Source organism: Taudactylus pleione, unplaced genomic scaffold, assembly GCF_031769625.1.
Source record: "Taudactylus pleione unplaced genomic scaffold, aTauple2 ptg000556l, whole genome shotgun sequence".
Lineage (NCBI taxonomy): Eukaryota > Metazoa > Chordata > Amphibia > Anura > Myobatrachidae > Taudactylus > Taudactylus pleione.
This window is the reverse complement of record NW_028284958.1, coordinates 24,404,150-24,421,660: the sequence shown is the minus strand read 5'-3', so window position 1 is coordinate 24,421,660 and position 17,511 is coordinate 24,404,150. Positions and strand designations below refer to the sequence as shown.

Genomic DNA, 17,511 nt, shown 5'->3' with positions numbered 1-17,511 from the left:
CGCGCATGGGCTGACGTGCGTACACACTAGCCGATTTTGACGATCGGATCAGCTTTAGAAGTAGATTGGTTGGTATTTTATCTCTCTAAGCTTTCATGAATACCCTCCTTATAATATCACACCAGTTTTTGCCTTGGGTTTTAAAAGTTGGTGAGGTCTAAATTAAAAAAAAAAAAAATAACTAAAAAAGAAGGCGGATGCACAGTACATCGAAAAGATAATAAAGTAAAGGGTTTTTTTAGTGAAGGGTAAATTAGGAACTTAAAATAAATGGGCAGTGAAACACGATGCAACAAATTATACGTTGAGGAAAAAAAAAAACAATCCGTGACAGGTACAGGTTATTTCGGTACACCAGAGGACCAATACAGGATATTGCAGAGTAGCCACCTGTGTGGATCTTAGAGTCCCAACACTTGGATTTGCTTAAGCTGTTGTCTTGGATACAGAGAACCACCCTCCCCCACCACTAGCAGTAGCCCTGGATAAGCTCAGCTGTCACATTATCTGTGCTGGAATGTTCTATCTTTACCATGTCCACAGGAGTGCTACACTATTGGTGCGTTGGGAAAAGATGAAGATCAATCATTGTGTATAATCCTGAAGCTTCTATCTGTGCACATTAGAAGGGAATTAAGAGGAAAGGCCAAGACCGATTTATAATGTGCAGTAAAAGAAACTCATCGGTGCTCACAAATTAGGAGACCGGCTTTAAGTATGTACATGTTTATTCACATTACTACTGCCACAGAATGGACAGCAGACACCCACTAAGATCAAAGGAAAAGCCCCAAAGAAAAAAAAAAAAAAGTACATTTTCATAGTGACTATCTTCTATATAAACATTCTGCAATGGCAATATATCTGTATGGTAAATGTACAAAACCTACTTAGAAAGTAAAATTAGGTTTATAAGTATCAGACTGTCATATCATTTATCTAGTGAAAGCCCATCTTTCTATACCCATCTAGTCAGATTACTAATTATTTTAAAAAGGCAACACCAAGCTCCAGATATGCCCCCATTAGGTTAAATATAATGACTATGGCCATATGCATTTTACATATATTATACCTCCCACTACACCTTGTATAGGAATTAAATCTTAGAATGTTCCCAATTCAATAAACCACTTTAGTCAATTTTGCGTTTACTTAGTTTGACATAATTTAATGTGAATTCGGCACTTCATCTAAATTTGGAAGAGACGTGTGCTGTAGGTTAAGCTGGGTACACACTTCGTGATGTGTACCCAGCGCTGATGTCGCATGCGGCGGGACCCAGTGGGGCGTTGGCATTGGCAAGTGCATACACACTTGCAGATGCCAGGAGTGACACAGGGGCCATGCTGCAATCGGCAGCATGGCCACTGACGACGATATCGCCCGTCGGACCTGCATGAAAGTTCGTTGGGCGAGGTCACTGACCACGCACGGGAGCGCGGATAGTCAGCAACATAGGGCCGTAATCAATTTGAGGCAAAAGGTCAGTTTTCACCCTTTTTCAGCGAAAACTTTTCGCCGATGACGTAATTTTCGCCTTTTACCCTGTATTCAATTTGGAAGACTTTCCGCCTAGGAAGAAAGTCAATGCAATGTAATAGGCGAAAAAGTATCGCCTATGAATAGCAGGTGGAAAAAAGTGCAGAATTGGGGTTTAAGGGTGCAATGTTGCAGGAACCCCCGTGCAGCCTTCAGACAGTCCCCCAAAAGGTAAATTGCGGCAATAAAATTTTAAAAAACCACTTAAGGATACCCCAAAAAAAATCACTTAAATTGGGGCCCAAAAAAAAAAAAAAAAGTTAAAAACTAGCGAACTTTACTCTGGGGGTGTCCCCAAGTATGCCCCAGGTGTTTTTTTCCCATTTCAGCTGCTTGCGGCAGGAGGGTTTTTCACAATTTTTTCAACTCACTTTAGCAACTTTAAAATATGCTGAACCCCATTTTCAAGTACCCCAAATTTGCTGGGCATTTTTTTTTTTTAGGGGAAAAAAAAACTAACAACTTCTAAATGCTCTTCTGCATCACCTTATTCAAAGCCGCATTTATGCACCAGCCGCGGCTATTAGAAACCCCGACTTCCCTCAGGAGATAAAAATGGGGGTACCCTTTCTCACCCCCTATGTCTACACATCTCTATGGGGCGGTCCCTGGATTATTTCCCGAAAATTCCCGTTGTGTTTAACCTGTAAAAAAAAGGGTTAAAAGTTAACATAAGCCCCTTCCCCCCCAAAAAAGCCAAACCAGCCCCAGGCTTGCCAGCCAAGCTTGGTTTCTAAAAATGGGATTTTGGTACCTACCGGTAAATCCTTCTGTTTCCACAGGGGACATTGGAGGTGCTTACGCTGGGGTATAGAGGCGTGGATAACTGGAGCCAGCACTTTAATTAATTTAGAAGTGTGAAGCTCCTCCCCCTCTATGCCCCATCAGCCCTCAGTTTAGAAAATGGAAGACAGAGAGGAGATTGAGAACAAGCTGAGTAATAAAAAGGAGAGAAGAACACACAATAACTGAATCATACAACATACGGAACAAACCGAACAGGCAGGTAAAGAGCGCAGAGGTGGGCGTCCAGTGTCCCCTGTGGAATCAGAGAAAAGGATTTACCGGTAGGTACCAAAATCCCATTTTCTCTTTCATCCACTAGGGGACACTGGAGGTGCTTACGCTGGGGACGTCCCAAAGTTTTCCCAATGGGCGGGAGCGCTCTGCGGCACCTGCAGAACTAGACGGCCAAAACGGTATGCCGAAGCAGCAAACGTACCAAATTTGTAAAACTTTATGAACGTGAGAACTGAAGACCAAATGGCCGCACGGCACAATTGTGACGTGGAGGCTCCTGTACCGGTCGCCCTTGACTCACCCACAGAACGTGTGGAATGAGCCAAAATGGACGAAGGAGGCCCACGGCCGGCACTAACATAAGGCTGATGAATAGTCAGCCGAATGCAACATGCCAAAATCTGCTTAGACGCTGGCCAACCCCTCCGAACATCATAGAGGACAAAAAAGCGACTCAGACTACGAAGGGACGCTGTCCTGGCAACATAGATGCGGAAAGCCCTAACCATATCCAAGGTAGAAGAACCACCAGAGTCATTCACCGACGACTGTACCACAAGAGGCTGATTGAAATGAAAAGCCGACACAACCCTGGGAAGGAAGGCGATATAGTCCGGAGTTCCACCCTAGGTGGCTATAAGACAGAGCACCCAAATCTGAAAATCTACGAGCAGAAGCGAGAGTCAGGAGGAGGACAGTCTTTCAATACTGGTGCTTAAGAACTTCCTTCAAAGGTTCAAACATGGGCAACTAAAGAAACAGAAGCACCAAGTTTAGATCCCAGGGAGCTATTGGAGATAAAAAAGGGGGCTGCACACGCAAGACCCCTAGAAGAAACGTCTGCACCTCAGGAATTTCCCTTGAAAGAAAATGGAAAGGGCACAAACCTGCACCTTTAAAGGTTCCCAGACGAAAGCCAGAATCCAGACCTGTCCGAAGGAAAAGCAGAAACGAGAAACGAAGAGTCCTAGACGGAAGACACCGACTGGAACACCATTTGAGATAAATCACGCCAGAAGAGATAATGCACAGCCGAAACTGGCTTTCTGGCGCGTATCATGGTAGGAATAACAGTGTCTGGGATGCCTCTGCATCCTAGGATATCGGTTTTAAGAGCCACCCCGCGAAACACAGTTGTGCTACGTTGGGGTGTATGAAAAGGGGCCCTGCTGTAGAAGATCCGGGCGCAGAGGAAGGGGCCACGGATCATTCGACAATAGGGACCGAAGGTCCGACAATCAACTTCTCCGAAGCCAGAACGGAGCCACGAGAATTACAGAGGCTGTCTCTTGTTTATCCTTTGTAGAAGACGAGGAAGAAGCGGAATAGAAGGAAAAAGGTAAACGAAGTCGTAGATCCACGGACTTGTCAGAGCGTCAACTGCTTCAGCTTGCGGATCTCGAGTTTTGGACACGTATACCGGGAGCTGACAATTCAGTCGTGACGCCATGAGGTCCACCTGAGGACCTCCCCATCGACGTATCAGCGCGATGGATGAAGCATCCATTCCCCCGGGATGGATATCCTGTCGATTTAGGTAATCTGCTTCCCAGTTCACACCCGGAATGAATACCGCCGACAGGATTACTGACTGGTTCTTGGCCCACCGGAGGATCTGAGTTACTTCTCGCATAGCCATGCGACTCCAAGTTCTTCCTAGGTGGTTGATGTAAGCGACAGCCGTCGCATTGTTGGCCTCAACTCTTACAGGACGAGCCTGTACAAACTCTATTGTCTCTATCAGAGCATTGTAAATCGCTCTGAGTTCCAACACATTTATGGGCCACGTCTGTTCTAGAGGAGACCATCTACCCTGAAAGTGGAAATCTAGGACTACTGCTTGCCATACTCGGAGGCAGGCATCAGTGTTACAATGATCCAGTCTCCCACTCCGAATTTCCGGCCCGCTAAAAAATTGGTGGATTGCGTCCACCAGAAAAGGGCCACTCTGGTAACCGGGCTCAGACGGATCTGTCGATGTAGAAGCAGATGAGACCCTGATCCCTGTGCTAACAGGTCCAGCTGAAAAACCCTGGAGTGGGGCCGGCCGAACTTCAGTGCCTCAAAAGGCAGCCACCATCCTTCCTAAGAGATGCAGACAAAGAAGCATTGACACCTTCCTTGTTCTGAGGACCAGCTGAACTAACAGAATATCCCTGGCCTTGTCTGTTGGAAGAAAAATACTCTGTGATTCCGTATCAAATATCATGCCCAGAAATAGAAGTTTCTGGTACGGATTGAGATTTCACTTCTTGAAGTTGATTATCCAACACTGTTGGGTTAGAGAGTGATAGGTCAGTAAGGCATATCTAATAGAAGAGATACCGATGGAGCCTTGAGCAACAGATCCTCCAAATAAGGGATTATGCGGGGAGCCGAGGATAACCAGAACGGCAATGCCTGAAACTGGCAATGATCTTAATTATGGCAAAATGCAGAAAAGCCTAGTGTGGTTCCCAAATGGGAACAAGGAGATAAGCAGCCTTGATATCCAGGGATAATAGGAACTCCCCTGGTTTCAAGCTCACAATGTTCACTCCTGATGACCGAAGGAGAGCGATCGTGACTGACATGAGTTTGGACGATACATCTTCAGATACAGGTTTAAAGGACTTAAGGCTTACTATGGGTCTGACCGAACCATCCGGTTTGAGCACTACAAACAGGTTTGAGTAAAAACCCCATATCTCGCTAATGCTCCGGAACTAGCACAGATGACATGACCTGAGAGCCTCCTGTAGAATTTGTAGTGAAGAACCGAGGTGGAGGGGGGGGGCTTCAAAGTCTATTCGGTACTGTGAATCCACGGTTCTGAAGAGGTCTGGTTCCAAACCTGTTGAAATTCTTGCAAGCGGGCTCCCACTGTGGAGACCCCAGGTCGGACGGAAGACCGTCATGCCACCTGTTTCTCAACTGGTTTAGGCTCTGGTCTACGTGGAACAGTGTGAGGACGACCTTTAACTCTGCCGCCTCCGGTTGCGTGGGAACTTTCTGGCTCTACCACGAAAGGAATGAGGCGCTCGAAAGGAATGAAATGAAGGTCCATTATAAGGTCTTCTGGGATCCTGAAATAGCAGACGCAGATATGCGAGCACTAATCTGACTGGTCAAGCCCAGCAAACCACAGCCTTGTTAACCCAGGCGGTAACAAGGGTAGGTCTAAGTTGAGCTAACGCTGCGGTATATATAGATCTTAGTGTTGTCTCCAACCTACGATCCGAAGGGTCCTTTAAAACAGTAGCTCCCGACACCAGAAGTGCTGTTTTCTTAGAGAGACGGGAAACAGACACATCTATAGGAGGAGGCGTTTCCCACTTCTCCATCATGGATGATGGAAAAGGGAAGCTAGACTGAAACCTACGTGGAATTTGGAACCGCTTATCTGGCTGCATTGCTCAACAGATGCTGTCTTATAAGTACCGCGCATCGAGGAATTCTTCGACCGACTCTTCTGACTTGAGAACAGGCATTAGAGTTCGCTTTTGTTACAGTTTTTTTTTGGTAGGAAGTGAAGGGTGCAGGCACCGCTGCACCCATTACCTGACCCAGGGTGTCTGGAGATTTGGTTAACCCAGCTATCCAGGGAGGTTTAGACCTGCGCGCCTCAGCCAACTTTGCTAAGTCTGACATAACTCCTACCTCGTCAGTGGCCCATGGCGGTGTAGGAGAGTTAGTAATCGCCATCTGTGGAACCGTTGTTAGCATCACATAACGTACAGCACTTGGTATTCCCAGGCGGTCCCATCCAAGTACTAATCAGGTCTGACCCTGCTTAGCTTCCGAGATCAGACGAGATCAGGCGTGTTCAGGGTGGTGTGGCCGTAGGCTGGAGGCTGTGGCTTGGTCTGTTTGTTGTTACACTTAGAACAGACAAACAGCTTTTGAGAAGCCTTTGTTCTGTTGGACATGGTAGACAGTTACCCAGAGAAACACAGCATAAAACAGAAAAGACACAGACAAGATAAAAAACAAGAAGGCTGTGGGACACAGAGGAGGAGAAACCCCCCTCCCACAGATCAGACTCCCCTGCACTTACACCTCAGTTACTTACAGCCTCTTTACCAGGATGTAATCAGGAGATGTACTTGTTCTGCAGCAGAGGAGTCCAGCCTTCTGTGTCTCTTACACTGCAATCTTCTTGTAATGGAGATGCAGTATGAGCTGCTATGTATGAGAGAACGGCAGCCCCGCTGTTATACAGCCATTGCCGCGTAGAGGAGAGACCCGTGCTGCCTTTAAGCTCCACCCCTTCTTTATGCCCTAAAGGGCTATACAAGATGTCTAGCCATTAACCTCCCCCCCCGCGTGCCTCACCGCATGTACAGCGAGAGGGAGAGCAGGTGCAGCCCCGAGGTAGGGCACTTAATTAGCTGTCCCAGGCCACTTAATGAGCGGGGAGGGGGAGAGCCAGGTGCCGCGCTGTAGCGCTCAGTCATCAGCCCCGCGCCTCCTGTAATAGCGCGGAGATAAGGAGACTCTGAATTAGCAGCCCAGCGCCACTAAGAGCGAGGTCCAGCGCCTTAACAGCGGGAGGAGGGAGCCGTCTGCATTAGCTGCCCAGCATACTAAGAACTGTAATAACGCTGGGCAGCGGCGGGAGCCGGGGAATGCGCAGGTGGTTACTCACCGCGTGGTCACTGATGGAAGTCTCTCTGTAATGTTCAGCACTTCTCTTCTTCCTGTTAAGAAATGTGCTGTGCAGTAAGGAGCTGTCAGTGCTTTTAGTATAAGCGCTGTGCACTCCTTCCTGCCTTCTATAAGGACAGGACGCCAGGTACCCGGACCCTACCTTTAGAGAGGTGGCGAAGGGTACTCTAAAGTGTTAAAAAGATGCAAAAAATAAAAAACCTAAATAAATAAAATAGATGTGTTGCTGGAGCACAGCAAATTGTGACCAGCTCCTATTAGGCACATTTTTTTTGTCCTCTATGATGTTCAGAGGGGTTGGCCAGCGTCTAAGCAGATTTTGGCATGTTGCATTCGGCTGACTATTCATCAGCCTTATGTTAGTGCCGGCCGTGGGCCTCCTTCGTCCATTTTGGCTCATTCCACACGTTCTGTGGGTGAGTCAAGGGCGACCGGTACAGGTGCCTCCACGTCACAATTGTGCCGTGCGGCCATTTGGTCTTTGGGACGTCCCCAACGTAAGCACCTCCAGTGTCGCCTAGTGGATGAAAGAGAAAATGGGATATTGGTACCTACTGGTAAATCCTTTTCTCTGATTCCACAGGGGACACTGGACGCCCACCTCTGCGCTCTTTGCCTGCCTGTTCGGTTTGTTCCGTATGTTGTATGATTCAGTTATTGTGTGTTCTTCTCTCCTTTTTATTACTCAGCTTGTTCTCAATCTCCTCTCGGTCTCCCATTTTCTAAACTGAGGGCTGATGGGGCATAGAGGGGGAGGAGCTTCACTCTTCTAAATTAATTAAAGTGCTGGCTCCAGTTATCCACGCCTCTATACCCCAGCGTAAGCACCTCCAGTGTCCCCAAGTGGATGAAAGAGAAAATACGGGGAACAAAATGTGTAGGGTTCCACCGTATTTTAGAAACCAACACCAGGCTGCAGGGACTAGTCCTGGTTGTGAATATAGGGGGGGAAAAAAAAAAAAATAGATGTGGGGATCCCCCTATATTTAAGACCAGCACCAGATGGAGTGTAATGGCACAGCCTGGAGACCCAATCGCCGGGGCTCCAGGTCCAAAGCATTAGCACCCCAAGTCTGTCAGCACATGCCGGTGATCTCGGGGACCCCCCAAAGAAGGGTCCCCCCCCTCCCGAGCACCACAGGCTTAAGGTGCGTACACACTGGGCGATTAAAGTGGACGACTGAACGATAACGATATCGTTCAGTCGTCCACTTTATCGTCCATTTTTAACACAAAAAAGATGAACGATGACGACGACGCGCGTTCCCGCGGGTCGTTCGTCATCCTCGTTCATCGGGCTGACATGCAGGCCAACCTGACGACCTCGTCAGGTTGCTGCATGTCAGGGAATGGGTGAGAGAGCCCGGCGCTGAACGATATCGCTAATGATATTGTTCAGCGGCTGTGCTCAATGTCATGAACGACATTGAGCACAGCCTGCCGGGGACACACTAGACGATATCGCTCAGGGAGCATATCGTCTAGTGTGTATGCACCTTTACGCTGAAGCCCAGAGCAGGTATGGGGAGTGGCTTTTTTTTACAGGTACAATGCAACGGGAATTTTCGGGAAATATTGCAGGCAACCCCCTAAAGATGTTTAGACATGGGGGGGGGATCACTATGGGTACCCCCATTCTTATCTCCTGAAGAAAGTCGTGGTTTCTAACAGCCGCCGGCTGGTGCATTTTTGCAGTTTTTAAAATTGAGTTTAGGAACTTAAAAACGTGCTAGTACCCATTTTCATGTACCCCAGGTTTGATGGGACCAATTTTTTTTCTTTTTAAAAAAAAAAAAAAAAAGCTAAGTGCTCTTCTGCATCACTTCTTCAAAGACGGGAAAAAACCTGCCGCAGCTATTTAAAAACCAGACTCTTTTGCAGGCAAAAACGGGGGTACTGATAGTGATCCCCCTGGTCTGGACATCTTTCCAAGGGTCCTACAATTATTTCCAGAAAAATCCAGTTTTTTTTGCTGATCACAAGTTTTGCCTGTTCCCGATTTCGCCTACTTTCAAAGTGAATACGGGGATATAGCAGGCACGCGTGCGAAAAGTTTGCCTCCAAACTGGCGATGCAGGTGAAAATGGGATTTTGCCGGCAGAGGCGAAAACACAGCTTCAAATTGAATACGGGCCATAGCCTGGTACACACTGGCCGCCAGATCGGACGACATATCGTCTAGGGTGTACCCGGTGTTAGAGTAAGTCATCTCTCAAACAATACCTCTAATACTAGAGTTGTACATGACAATGGGCCCGATTCATTACGGATCACAACTGCAACAGTGTACGCAGATTGGTCTATTGTGTGTACTGTGCATGGAACACAGTGCGCGCGAGTGAGCATTGCAATCGCTCTGTGATCACACATGCAGAAAGAAAGCCAACGCAGAGTGAGGGACGTTAGGACAGCGTTCAGGGTGGTGACTGGGAGTGGTCAGAGAAACGCAGGCGCGCCGGTCCGTTTGAACGCCGTTGCGTGCATAAATTAGCCACTGAGACGGCATACACAGCTTGTGTACACACTGCGTGCAACAAGGCTAGCAATTTCTGAGTAAGGTCAGACCTGCTGTAATTCTGTGAGTGGCCAAAGTTACTTGACATTTCCGATGTATACGCAGGACTGCAAGGTATTACGGATGTGTGACTGTGGTAGGGGTGTCTATGCTAGCTGTGCGACGGCTTTATGATTGCATTCATTAGCATATTTCCGCAGCAGACCTGCGTATGTAAATCGCAGACACGATGGGTAATTAATCAAGCACCATTTCCACCAGTGGCTCTTTGACCAATAGAATGACTTTTTCATGGCACGTGTCCGACTCGGGACAGACTTGAGCTGTCTGGCGATCAGCCAAATGCTGCAGTTAACACTCATTTATGTGCAGATCAAAGCGCAGCTAATTTGAATTTACCCAATATACTTATTCCCTATACAAACTGGTGTTTTTATTCATTAAGGTTATTAGTTCTTAAATATTATCCTTTTTGAGTTTTGCACAAAGTGGTGTATGATTAGTAATTCTAGGGATTTTAAATGTAGGCTTTAGGAGAATTACATTATTTTTTTTTAGCATCTTAAGTAAAGGCGCATCTGAGCAATTCAATTGTTTGTGTAATAGACGTCCATTAGCTGCAGCCTCCTGAGGTGCGAGGAAAGAATGTGTGAAGTCCATAGATTAAACTCCTAGTTTGGGCGCTCAGTCAGGTTTAGCAGTTTTGAGCGAGTCTAAACCTGGTGCTTCTGGGCACTTTAAACACTAAGAGCAATTCAACTGCTTCTCCAATAGATGCCCACTACTTAAGACGCCCCCCAAACAAACAATTGAATTCCCCCCTAAATGTGCACAATACAATAATTATCATCCCACCTTCTTTTCAGAAATTCTAAGTGCTCTCACGTATGGGGAGGTGTACATTATCTCCTGGTTTGGATTTATTTCTTCTGTGATCATTAACATTAGACCCGATTCAAGGTTGTACGCTAGGTCGAGGTTTTCGCAGTTGAGCCATTATCGGCAATCTACTCTGCGCATGCGTCAAGGTACATTACCATAGTCCCTCACTGCAATGTTTTACTCGCAGTGTGATTGAGTCAGGGAGTGTTTGGGGGAGGTAATGGGGAAGGGCAGCAAAGAAACACTACTTAAATCCTGTACATAAGAAATATGGTTCCAGCGTCTCAGTTCCCACGGCCATTCTGTGGGACAATACTGAGGACTGCATTAATCAAATGATCCGAGACAGATGCTTGGATTTTCAAAGCCACAGGTGGGCAACTCAATACATCTCCTGTGGCTGCAACATTTGCATATTTTCACATCACAGCTGCGTACACATTCTTAGGGCACATCGGAACGGTGCTAGCAGAGTTCCCGATATATCCAAATATTATACATTTGTCTATGGCAGTGGCTTGGTTCTCCCCTACAGTCTCTGCCAGATTGAAGCAGATAATAGTGGAGAGTCCCATTTACTTTCACTCCTGAACACCCTCTAAGCTTCCCAAGTCTACCACTGACCTTGGATTATGAATTTCACAGGTCACCTGCATATACTTTACCAAGAAAATCAAGCAGACTTCAATGTTATTTCAACTCACAGCGGTTTGGGATACTTTTCACCTAGGTTACAACTGCTTAGGACAGGGTGGGGAACCTCAGGCCCGGGGGCCATATAAGGCCCACAGAATCATTTGTCTGGACCTCAGCTTTTTTCTGCTAGCCTCATCTGGCTAGCAGGGTGTCACAGCCAGAATCTATGCAGCAGTGCCACCTGGAGTGTGCTTATGACGCTTCAGACAGTCACACCGCTGCCCTTACAGCTCTCCGGAGTATCACCAACGATTGTGGCCCTGCCCCATGTGAAGTCACACAGAGGGTGTGTGGCCTGCTCTGGGCCCCACGAATAATGATATATATAGATAGATATCTATCTATCTATCAAAATGGCTCTCGGCAGAGAAAAAAAAAAAAAAAAAAAGTTCCCCACCCCTGGCTTAGGAACTAAACTCCCTTCAAGTGTTTGTTATTAAAAGTCAAGCAGAAGGGCTAGGATTTCTATCAGTTCTCATCTGCTTAGGTCCGACACTGCAGAACCTCTGCTGGCTCATGACCTTGAATTGGAGGCAGACTTTGGACCTCTAACAGAGGATGACATGTGGAATAGGATAATTACCACCACTTCACACAATTTTACATATGGTCAATTTCTACACGCCAACATTCTTGTGACTGGATCATGCAGCCAACCAAGAACCAATACACAATATGTAGCACTTATGCACATGTATCAAACTCCCATTTCCCTAAATATTGTAACCTTGTGAACAGGGCTCTCTTACCTCATTGTCTATTATTACTCTGCCTTGTTTTATTACATTTTTCATCCCAATTTTAAATTGCACAGAATATGCTTGCACTATATAGGTAATTGTTAATAAGGGACATGTGTTCAGAGATTTCAATCTTCTCCCTAAGGAAATCTCTTCTGATATATACAAGATAGTATCTTGTTCTCAGAAAGCTGCACAAAATATAACCTACTTTAAGCCCCATTTGCCATCAGGGATACAGGCTTAGTGGAGACTTCAACAATTAGTGGCACTACCTTAAGATCAAAATGGCTAGAAGGCCCTTTGTGTGATGGTGTTACAGATATTAAGGATTAGTCCAACAAACTTCTGGAGTAACCCAAGACCCCTATCACCTCCCCATGTCAAGAATAGACTGATTTGTTGCATCCATGGGGAAAAAAAAAAAAAAAAAAAAAACGACTTCAAATTACAAGGGAAGGCTTGAGGTTTGACCCCACTTTTAAACCATGGTTCATTTACCCCTCTTTCACTCCTTCTCATCCATAACAGCAGAATACTGCACCGCTTATAGGGGTCTATTTATTAAGCAGTGTTAGGAGAAGTGAAAAGTGATAAGGTGCCAGCCAATCAGCTCCCAACTGTCATTTTTCAAACACTGCCTGCGAGATGGCAGCTGGGAGCTGATTGGCTGGCACCTTATCACTTTTCACTTCTCCTAACACTGCTTAGTAAATAGACCCCTTAATCTATAAACAGTCCTATACACTACCAATTTTAAAAATGGCATGCTGACATTTACATTTTCTTCTAATGTTTACATTAGTATTGTTTAATACAAATGTATTATATTTTCATATTTTGTCATTTCTAAACAAGAAAAAAACAAAACAAAACCAACGGATTGCAAATTGCAAAGTATATTGCAGAGCGAACAACTGGACTATTTATACGTAACCATTCCCTCTATGCAGGAGGTTGTCACGTTAGAGGGAAAATTCACTCCAACACAGGAGATAAACAGTGACCGTCACCTGTAAACTTGCTTTGCAGAAATGCATTGCGCAGACTGGGCAAGTCACACACAGTGGCAGGGCTAGTGACTGTATATCAAATGATCAAACTTTTTTTTTTTTATAGGAAATTCACCTTAAGGGGAGTAAAGGAGTGGGTTCTCAGACACCAAGAATAGCTCTTAAGGTTTTTCAGGACCCCTAAACCAGAACATTTACTTATGCCAAAAGTCTTGCATAAAAATGTTACACCAACATGAGGTTAGGTGCCCTGACAGGGTACCATTTCGAAGATATACAATAAAAAGGTTGACAATGAATAGGTAGACACCAAATGGTCGACAGGAACAAAAGGTATAAAAAGGTAGTCATGGGAAAGGTAGTCATGGGAATGGTCGCCACTTATTTTTTTTTTTTTTAGGCACTTACAGGAGGGTTGGACTCCAAGGGCTCAATCCAAGTAGGTGCGATGTGCAGTTGCAACGGCGTTAAGACACCGGCAACGACCTGGCATATTGCACTCTTCACAGCCCGACTCGCCACTGAATTCACCTGACCTTCACTTTCAGGCGAATCCGGTTTCAGGAGAATCCAGGCGGCCGTCAAGCACGGCCACTGTCGCGATGACTCGCACACGCGAGTACATTGCACCTAATTGGATCGAGCCCTATGAGGTCACTTACACCGGCGGTTAGGTTTATGCACTAGAAGGGACGGTTAAGTTTAGCCACCAAGGGGAGGGTTAAGTTTAGGGTAAAGCCTACACAATGACAATAAAAAGGTTGACAATTAGACCACATCCATCCAGACAAGCCAAAGATCTAACTTCTTATTGACAGATAGCTTTAGCATTATTTATAGCGTGAATAAAAGGTTATTGGTAAACACAATCTCTAGTGTTACACAATGGAGTGGAACAACACTTACCTAAACTTGTGGGTTTGATGAGTTCATCCAGCAGGTCATAGAAGGGCAGTTTCTGCAGTTTGATGTCAGGATGGACAGGGTGGAGGTTAGAGGTGAGGTGTGGGAGATCCAGTTCATGTTTGGGCCCAAGAAGGGAGACTGGAAGCAATGGGGAGGAGGCGGGGTGGCTGTCATATGGAAGCTGAGGAATGGAGGATGGTGAGAGGTTGGCTGGCATGGTGCTGGAGTGCACACTAGGTAGAGAGAAGTCTGCGGGTGTGAGAATTTTCAAGGGAAATCTCCGCCGGTACAATTCCTTGATTTTCATTTGTACAGCTGGACTGCAGCCTGCTTTTAACAAGTGCAGGGCTTTGGTCAAGAGTTCGTGTTTGCGACCGTGTTTGTTGCGTCCGGCGTATCCTAGAAGTACTTGCAGCTCAGAAACTCGAAGGCTCATAACCATTTGCTAAAAACAAAAAACAGGAAAAAATGGTTAATGAGATGTGAAATGAAAACAGGACCCACAGGGGGCGATTCTATTAGCCGGGGAACTTAAGCCGCACATCCACTAGGTGACTAGGGAAAGACAGTACGAATACAACATCGTAATCGTACAGTCGTTCCTCTTCCCCTGTAGTGCCTACACTGAACGATATGTCATTCAGTGCAGGCACCCTCCCTCATCCCCCAAACATGGCCAATCTGTCGTTATTGGCAGATTGACCGGCATGTTCAGGCAATGATTGATGTCAGAAACGGCCAGCGGGAGTGCGCATCGCTGGTAGTTTCCGACATTATAGTGCACAACTAATGAGCGATTGCACGATTACGATGTCGTAATCGTGCAACCGCTCATTAATATCGCCTACTGGATGTGCGCCTTTACCATGGGAAGCTCGGAGCTATTCAATTACTGCCCATGGTTAGTCAGCGACTATTCCGAGGATGCACTTGAGGTGCGAACAGAAATACGCATTAACTAGTGCTGCCGAGGCTAATTAGGATGTTACCAAGAGTGGTAATTGCATAGCTCTGAGCGGCAAGCTTATGGTGGGAAATTATTGAATAGCTATGGGCACTTGACCCGGGAGCCAAAACCCTGCCATAAGTCCTGCAGCTTGCTCTTTGTGATCCTTCCATATTTTTTCCCCCCATATACCATTGGCTATGTGACATGATGCTTGTATAAAACAAACCAAAAAAAAAACACCCCCTAAGCAGGTTGGCAGGTTTGCAGAAAGTCCAGAGTAGTTTGTCCCACTTTTCTCGCTATTGATGACCAACGATTTGTCATTTGGGCAAGTTTCAGACTACTATACATCCTAAAACACTGCCAGTACAATTGAGCAAATGCAATATCGCCACAATGCAGTTAAGATATTTTTTTTTGGGAGATAAGCCACAGTGGTTCCCAAACTTTTTTAAATCATGGCGCCCCAGAGTATCAGCATTGCTTTCACAGCAGCCCTAAGTTTAAAGTTTGTTACTGAGAAATTCAGAAAAAAAAAAATGTAGTAAAAAAGTAAAGTGAAGTAAATTTTACTGGTTGGCACTTCTGTTTATTCACATATTTACATTAACCAAAAATAATCTGATTCTGGTGCTGGACCACCAACCAGAGGCACCCCTGTAAGTGTCCCAAGGCACCCCAGGGTGCCACAGCACACAGTTTGGGAACCACTGAAAGGTTTTATGGCACTTTCAGCCTTTGGTGGAATTCTCCTATACCCATCTAGACCATGGAACATCATTGGACATGTTCACTCTTCGGTGGCCTGTATTTTTGTGGCTAGGGGGAAAAAAAAAAAAAAAAAAACACAAAGCTTATCCTGTCACCATCTGGCTGCTAAGCAAAACACTGAGCATTTGATATCAAATGATCTGTACACACAGATGACATGTAATTAGACAGAAGGTTACCCATCACCAACAGATGTTTCACAAGTGCAGGTAACAAAATCCAGGAGATGTTAGGTTTGCCTCTGTCACAGTCCTTAAAGAGCTCTACAAGAGCCAGTCAAATCAAGAGGAAGAGGTGCATCCACTAATACCAATTTCAGACAGAAAATGGCAATAAACCTGGCTTTTGTTTTTTACCATTTTCTGTCCGATACCCCTTTCACACTGAAAATGAAATTATCTGGTTAGTCACTATTACCGAGTAATTTGCTAAACAACCCGAGATTTTTCCCTATGTGAAAGGGTCATCCCGGGACTAAATTCCCAGGTCTCCAACCCTGGTTTTTTGAAGGGTGGGAGACCTGGGAATTTAGTCCCGGGATGACCCTTTCACACTGGGAAAAATTCCTGGGTTGTTTAGCAAGTTACAGGGTAAAAGTAAATTACCCGGTAATTTAATTTTCAGTGTGAAAGGGGTATAACAACCTACATTAGCAATCTTGGTTGCCTAGGTTCTGCCCAGCATAGATTAATGGATCATCCAATGTCTGACTCATTGTGAAAGTGTCCCTTGATGGAATGTCTAAAAGCTAGTGAAAAAACAGAAAAACACTAACATGAGGATCTGCTACTTAAGGGGCTTTCCTTTACGCAACCTGAAAGTCTAGCGTTCAGTCCTTCAGATCACTGGGTGCGGTGCCCACACTGAACGTCATTCAGTGCAGGTGACTGACCTCCCTATCTGTGAACATGTGGAACCTGACGACCGACGTCAGGTTGACCAGCATGTTCGGCAAGTACCCAGCGTGCACGCGCATCGCTGGTCCTTGCCGGCTATCCATTAGACAACTTTCTGAACGATATGTCCAAAACCTCCTGGGTTTTGGTCAGATCGTTTAAAAGTCATCTAATGGATAGGCCCCTTTAGCCTCTAAGGCAGGGTTTCCAAACCTCCATCCTCAAGGCACACCAACAATCCAGGTTTTAGTGATATCTATGCTTCAGCACAGATGATTAAAGCAAAATAACTTAGCCATACTTGAGCACAGGTGTATTAATTAGTACCTATCCTTGAGACCTGGACTGTTATACCCCCTTTTCCACCAAAATCCCAGGTCTGACCCGGGATTTTTTACAGGGCATTTTCCCGGATCGTACCCGCCTTAGATCCAGTTTCCACTGCACCCTCTTCCCGGGTTTTTCCAGGGTCACCTCAGTTTCCACTGAACCCGGGTAAGCCCAGCAAATCCTGTGGATATCATTAAAAATGGCCTTTATTCAGGTCATTTTTAATGAGATCCACATTTAGTTACATTTTTAAGGACATCCTTTATTATTTCTTAATATATATATATTTTTTATTTAATTATTTAATTTAATGACATCCTTTATTTAGGCTTCTCTTCTGTTCTCTGGGTGATTACATCAGCAGCCAGCACCCTGGAAGGACCAATTGAGTTTTTTTGACCAAGGTTATTGCAAAAACAACTAAGTAAGAACAGTTTCCACTGCAGTGTTACCGGGTTTTATCCGCTAAAAACCCTGCTCGATACCCGGGAAGAAAACCAGGGTCTGTAGACCCGGGATTTTTTCCTTGGAGCAGTTTCCACTGAGCAGAGACCCGGGTAGATACGGCAATTACCTGGGTTTTTTAGGCAGTGGAAAAGGGGTA

General features: G+C 45.6%; 1 protein-coding gene and 1 pseudogene across 4 annotated transcripts in view; both read right to left on the bottom strand.

Annotated features, from left to right (window-relative positions):
• PIAS1 (protein inhibitor of activated STAT 1) overlaps positions 1-17,511 on the bottom strand; it is a 79,337-nt gene that overhangs the window by 29,540 nt on the left and 32,286 nt on the right. For all 4 annotated transcript variants that reach the window (XM_088452777.1, XM_088452776.1, XM_088452779.1 and 1 more), the window contains exon 2: positions 13,962-14,406. In XM_088452777.1, the coding sequence (XP_088308903.1) occupies positions 13,962-14,406 (445 nt within the window). The remainder of the gene's footprint in view (positions 1-13,961; positions 14,407-17,511) is intronic.
• LOC148481988 (5S ribosomal RNA) lies at positions 6,273-6,389 on the bottom strand (annotated as a pseudogene).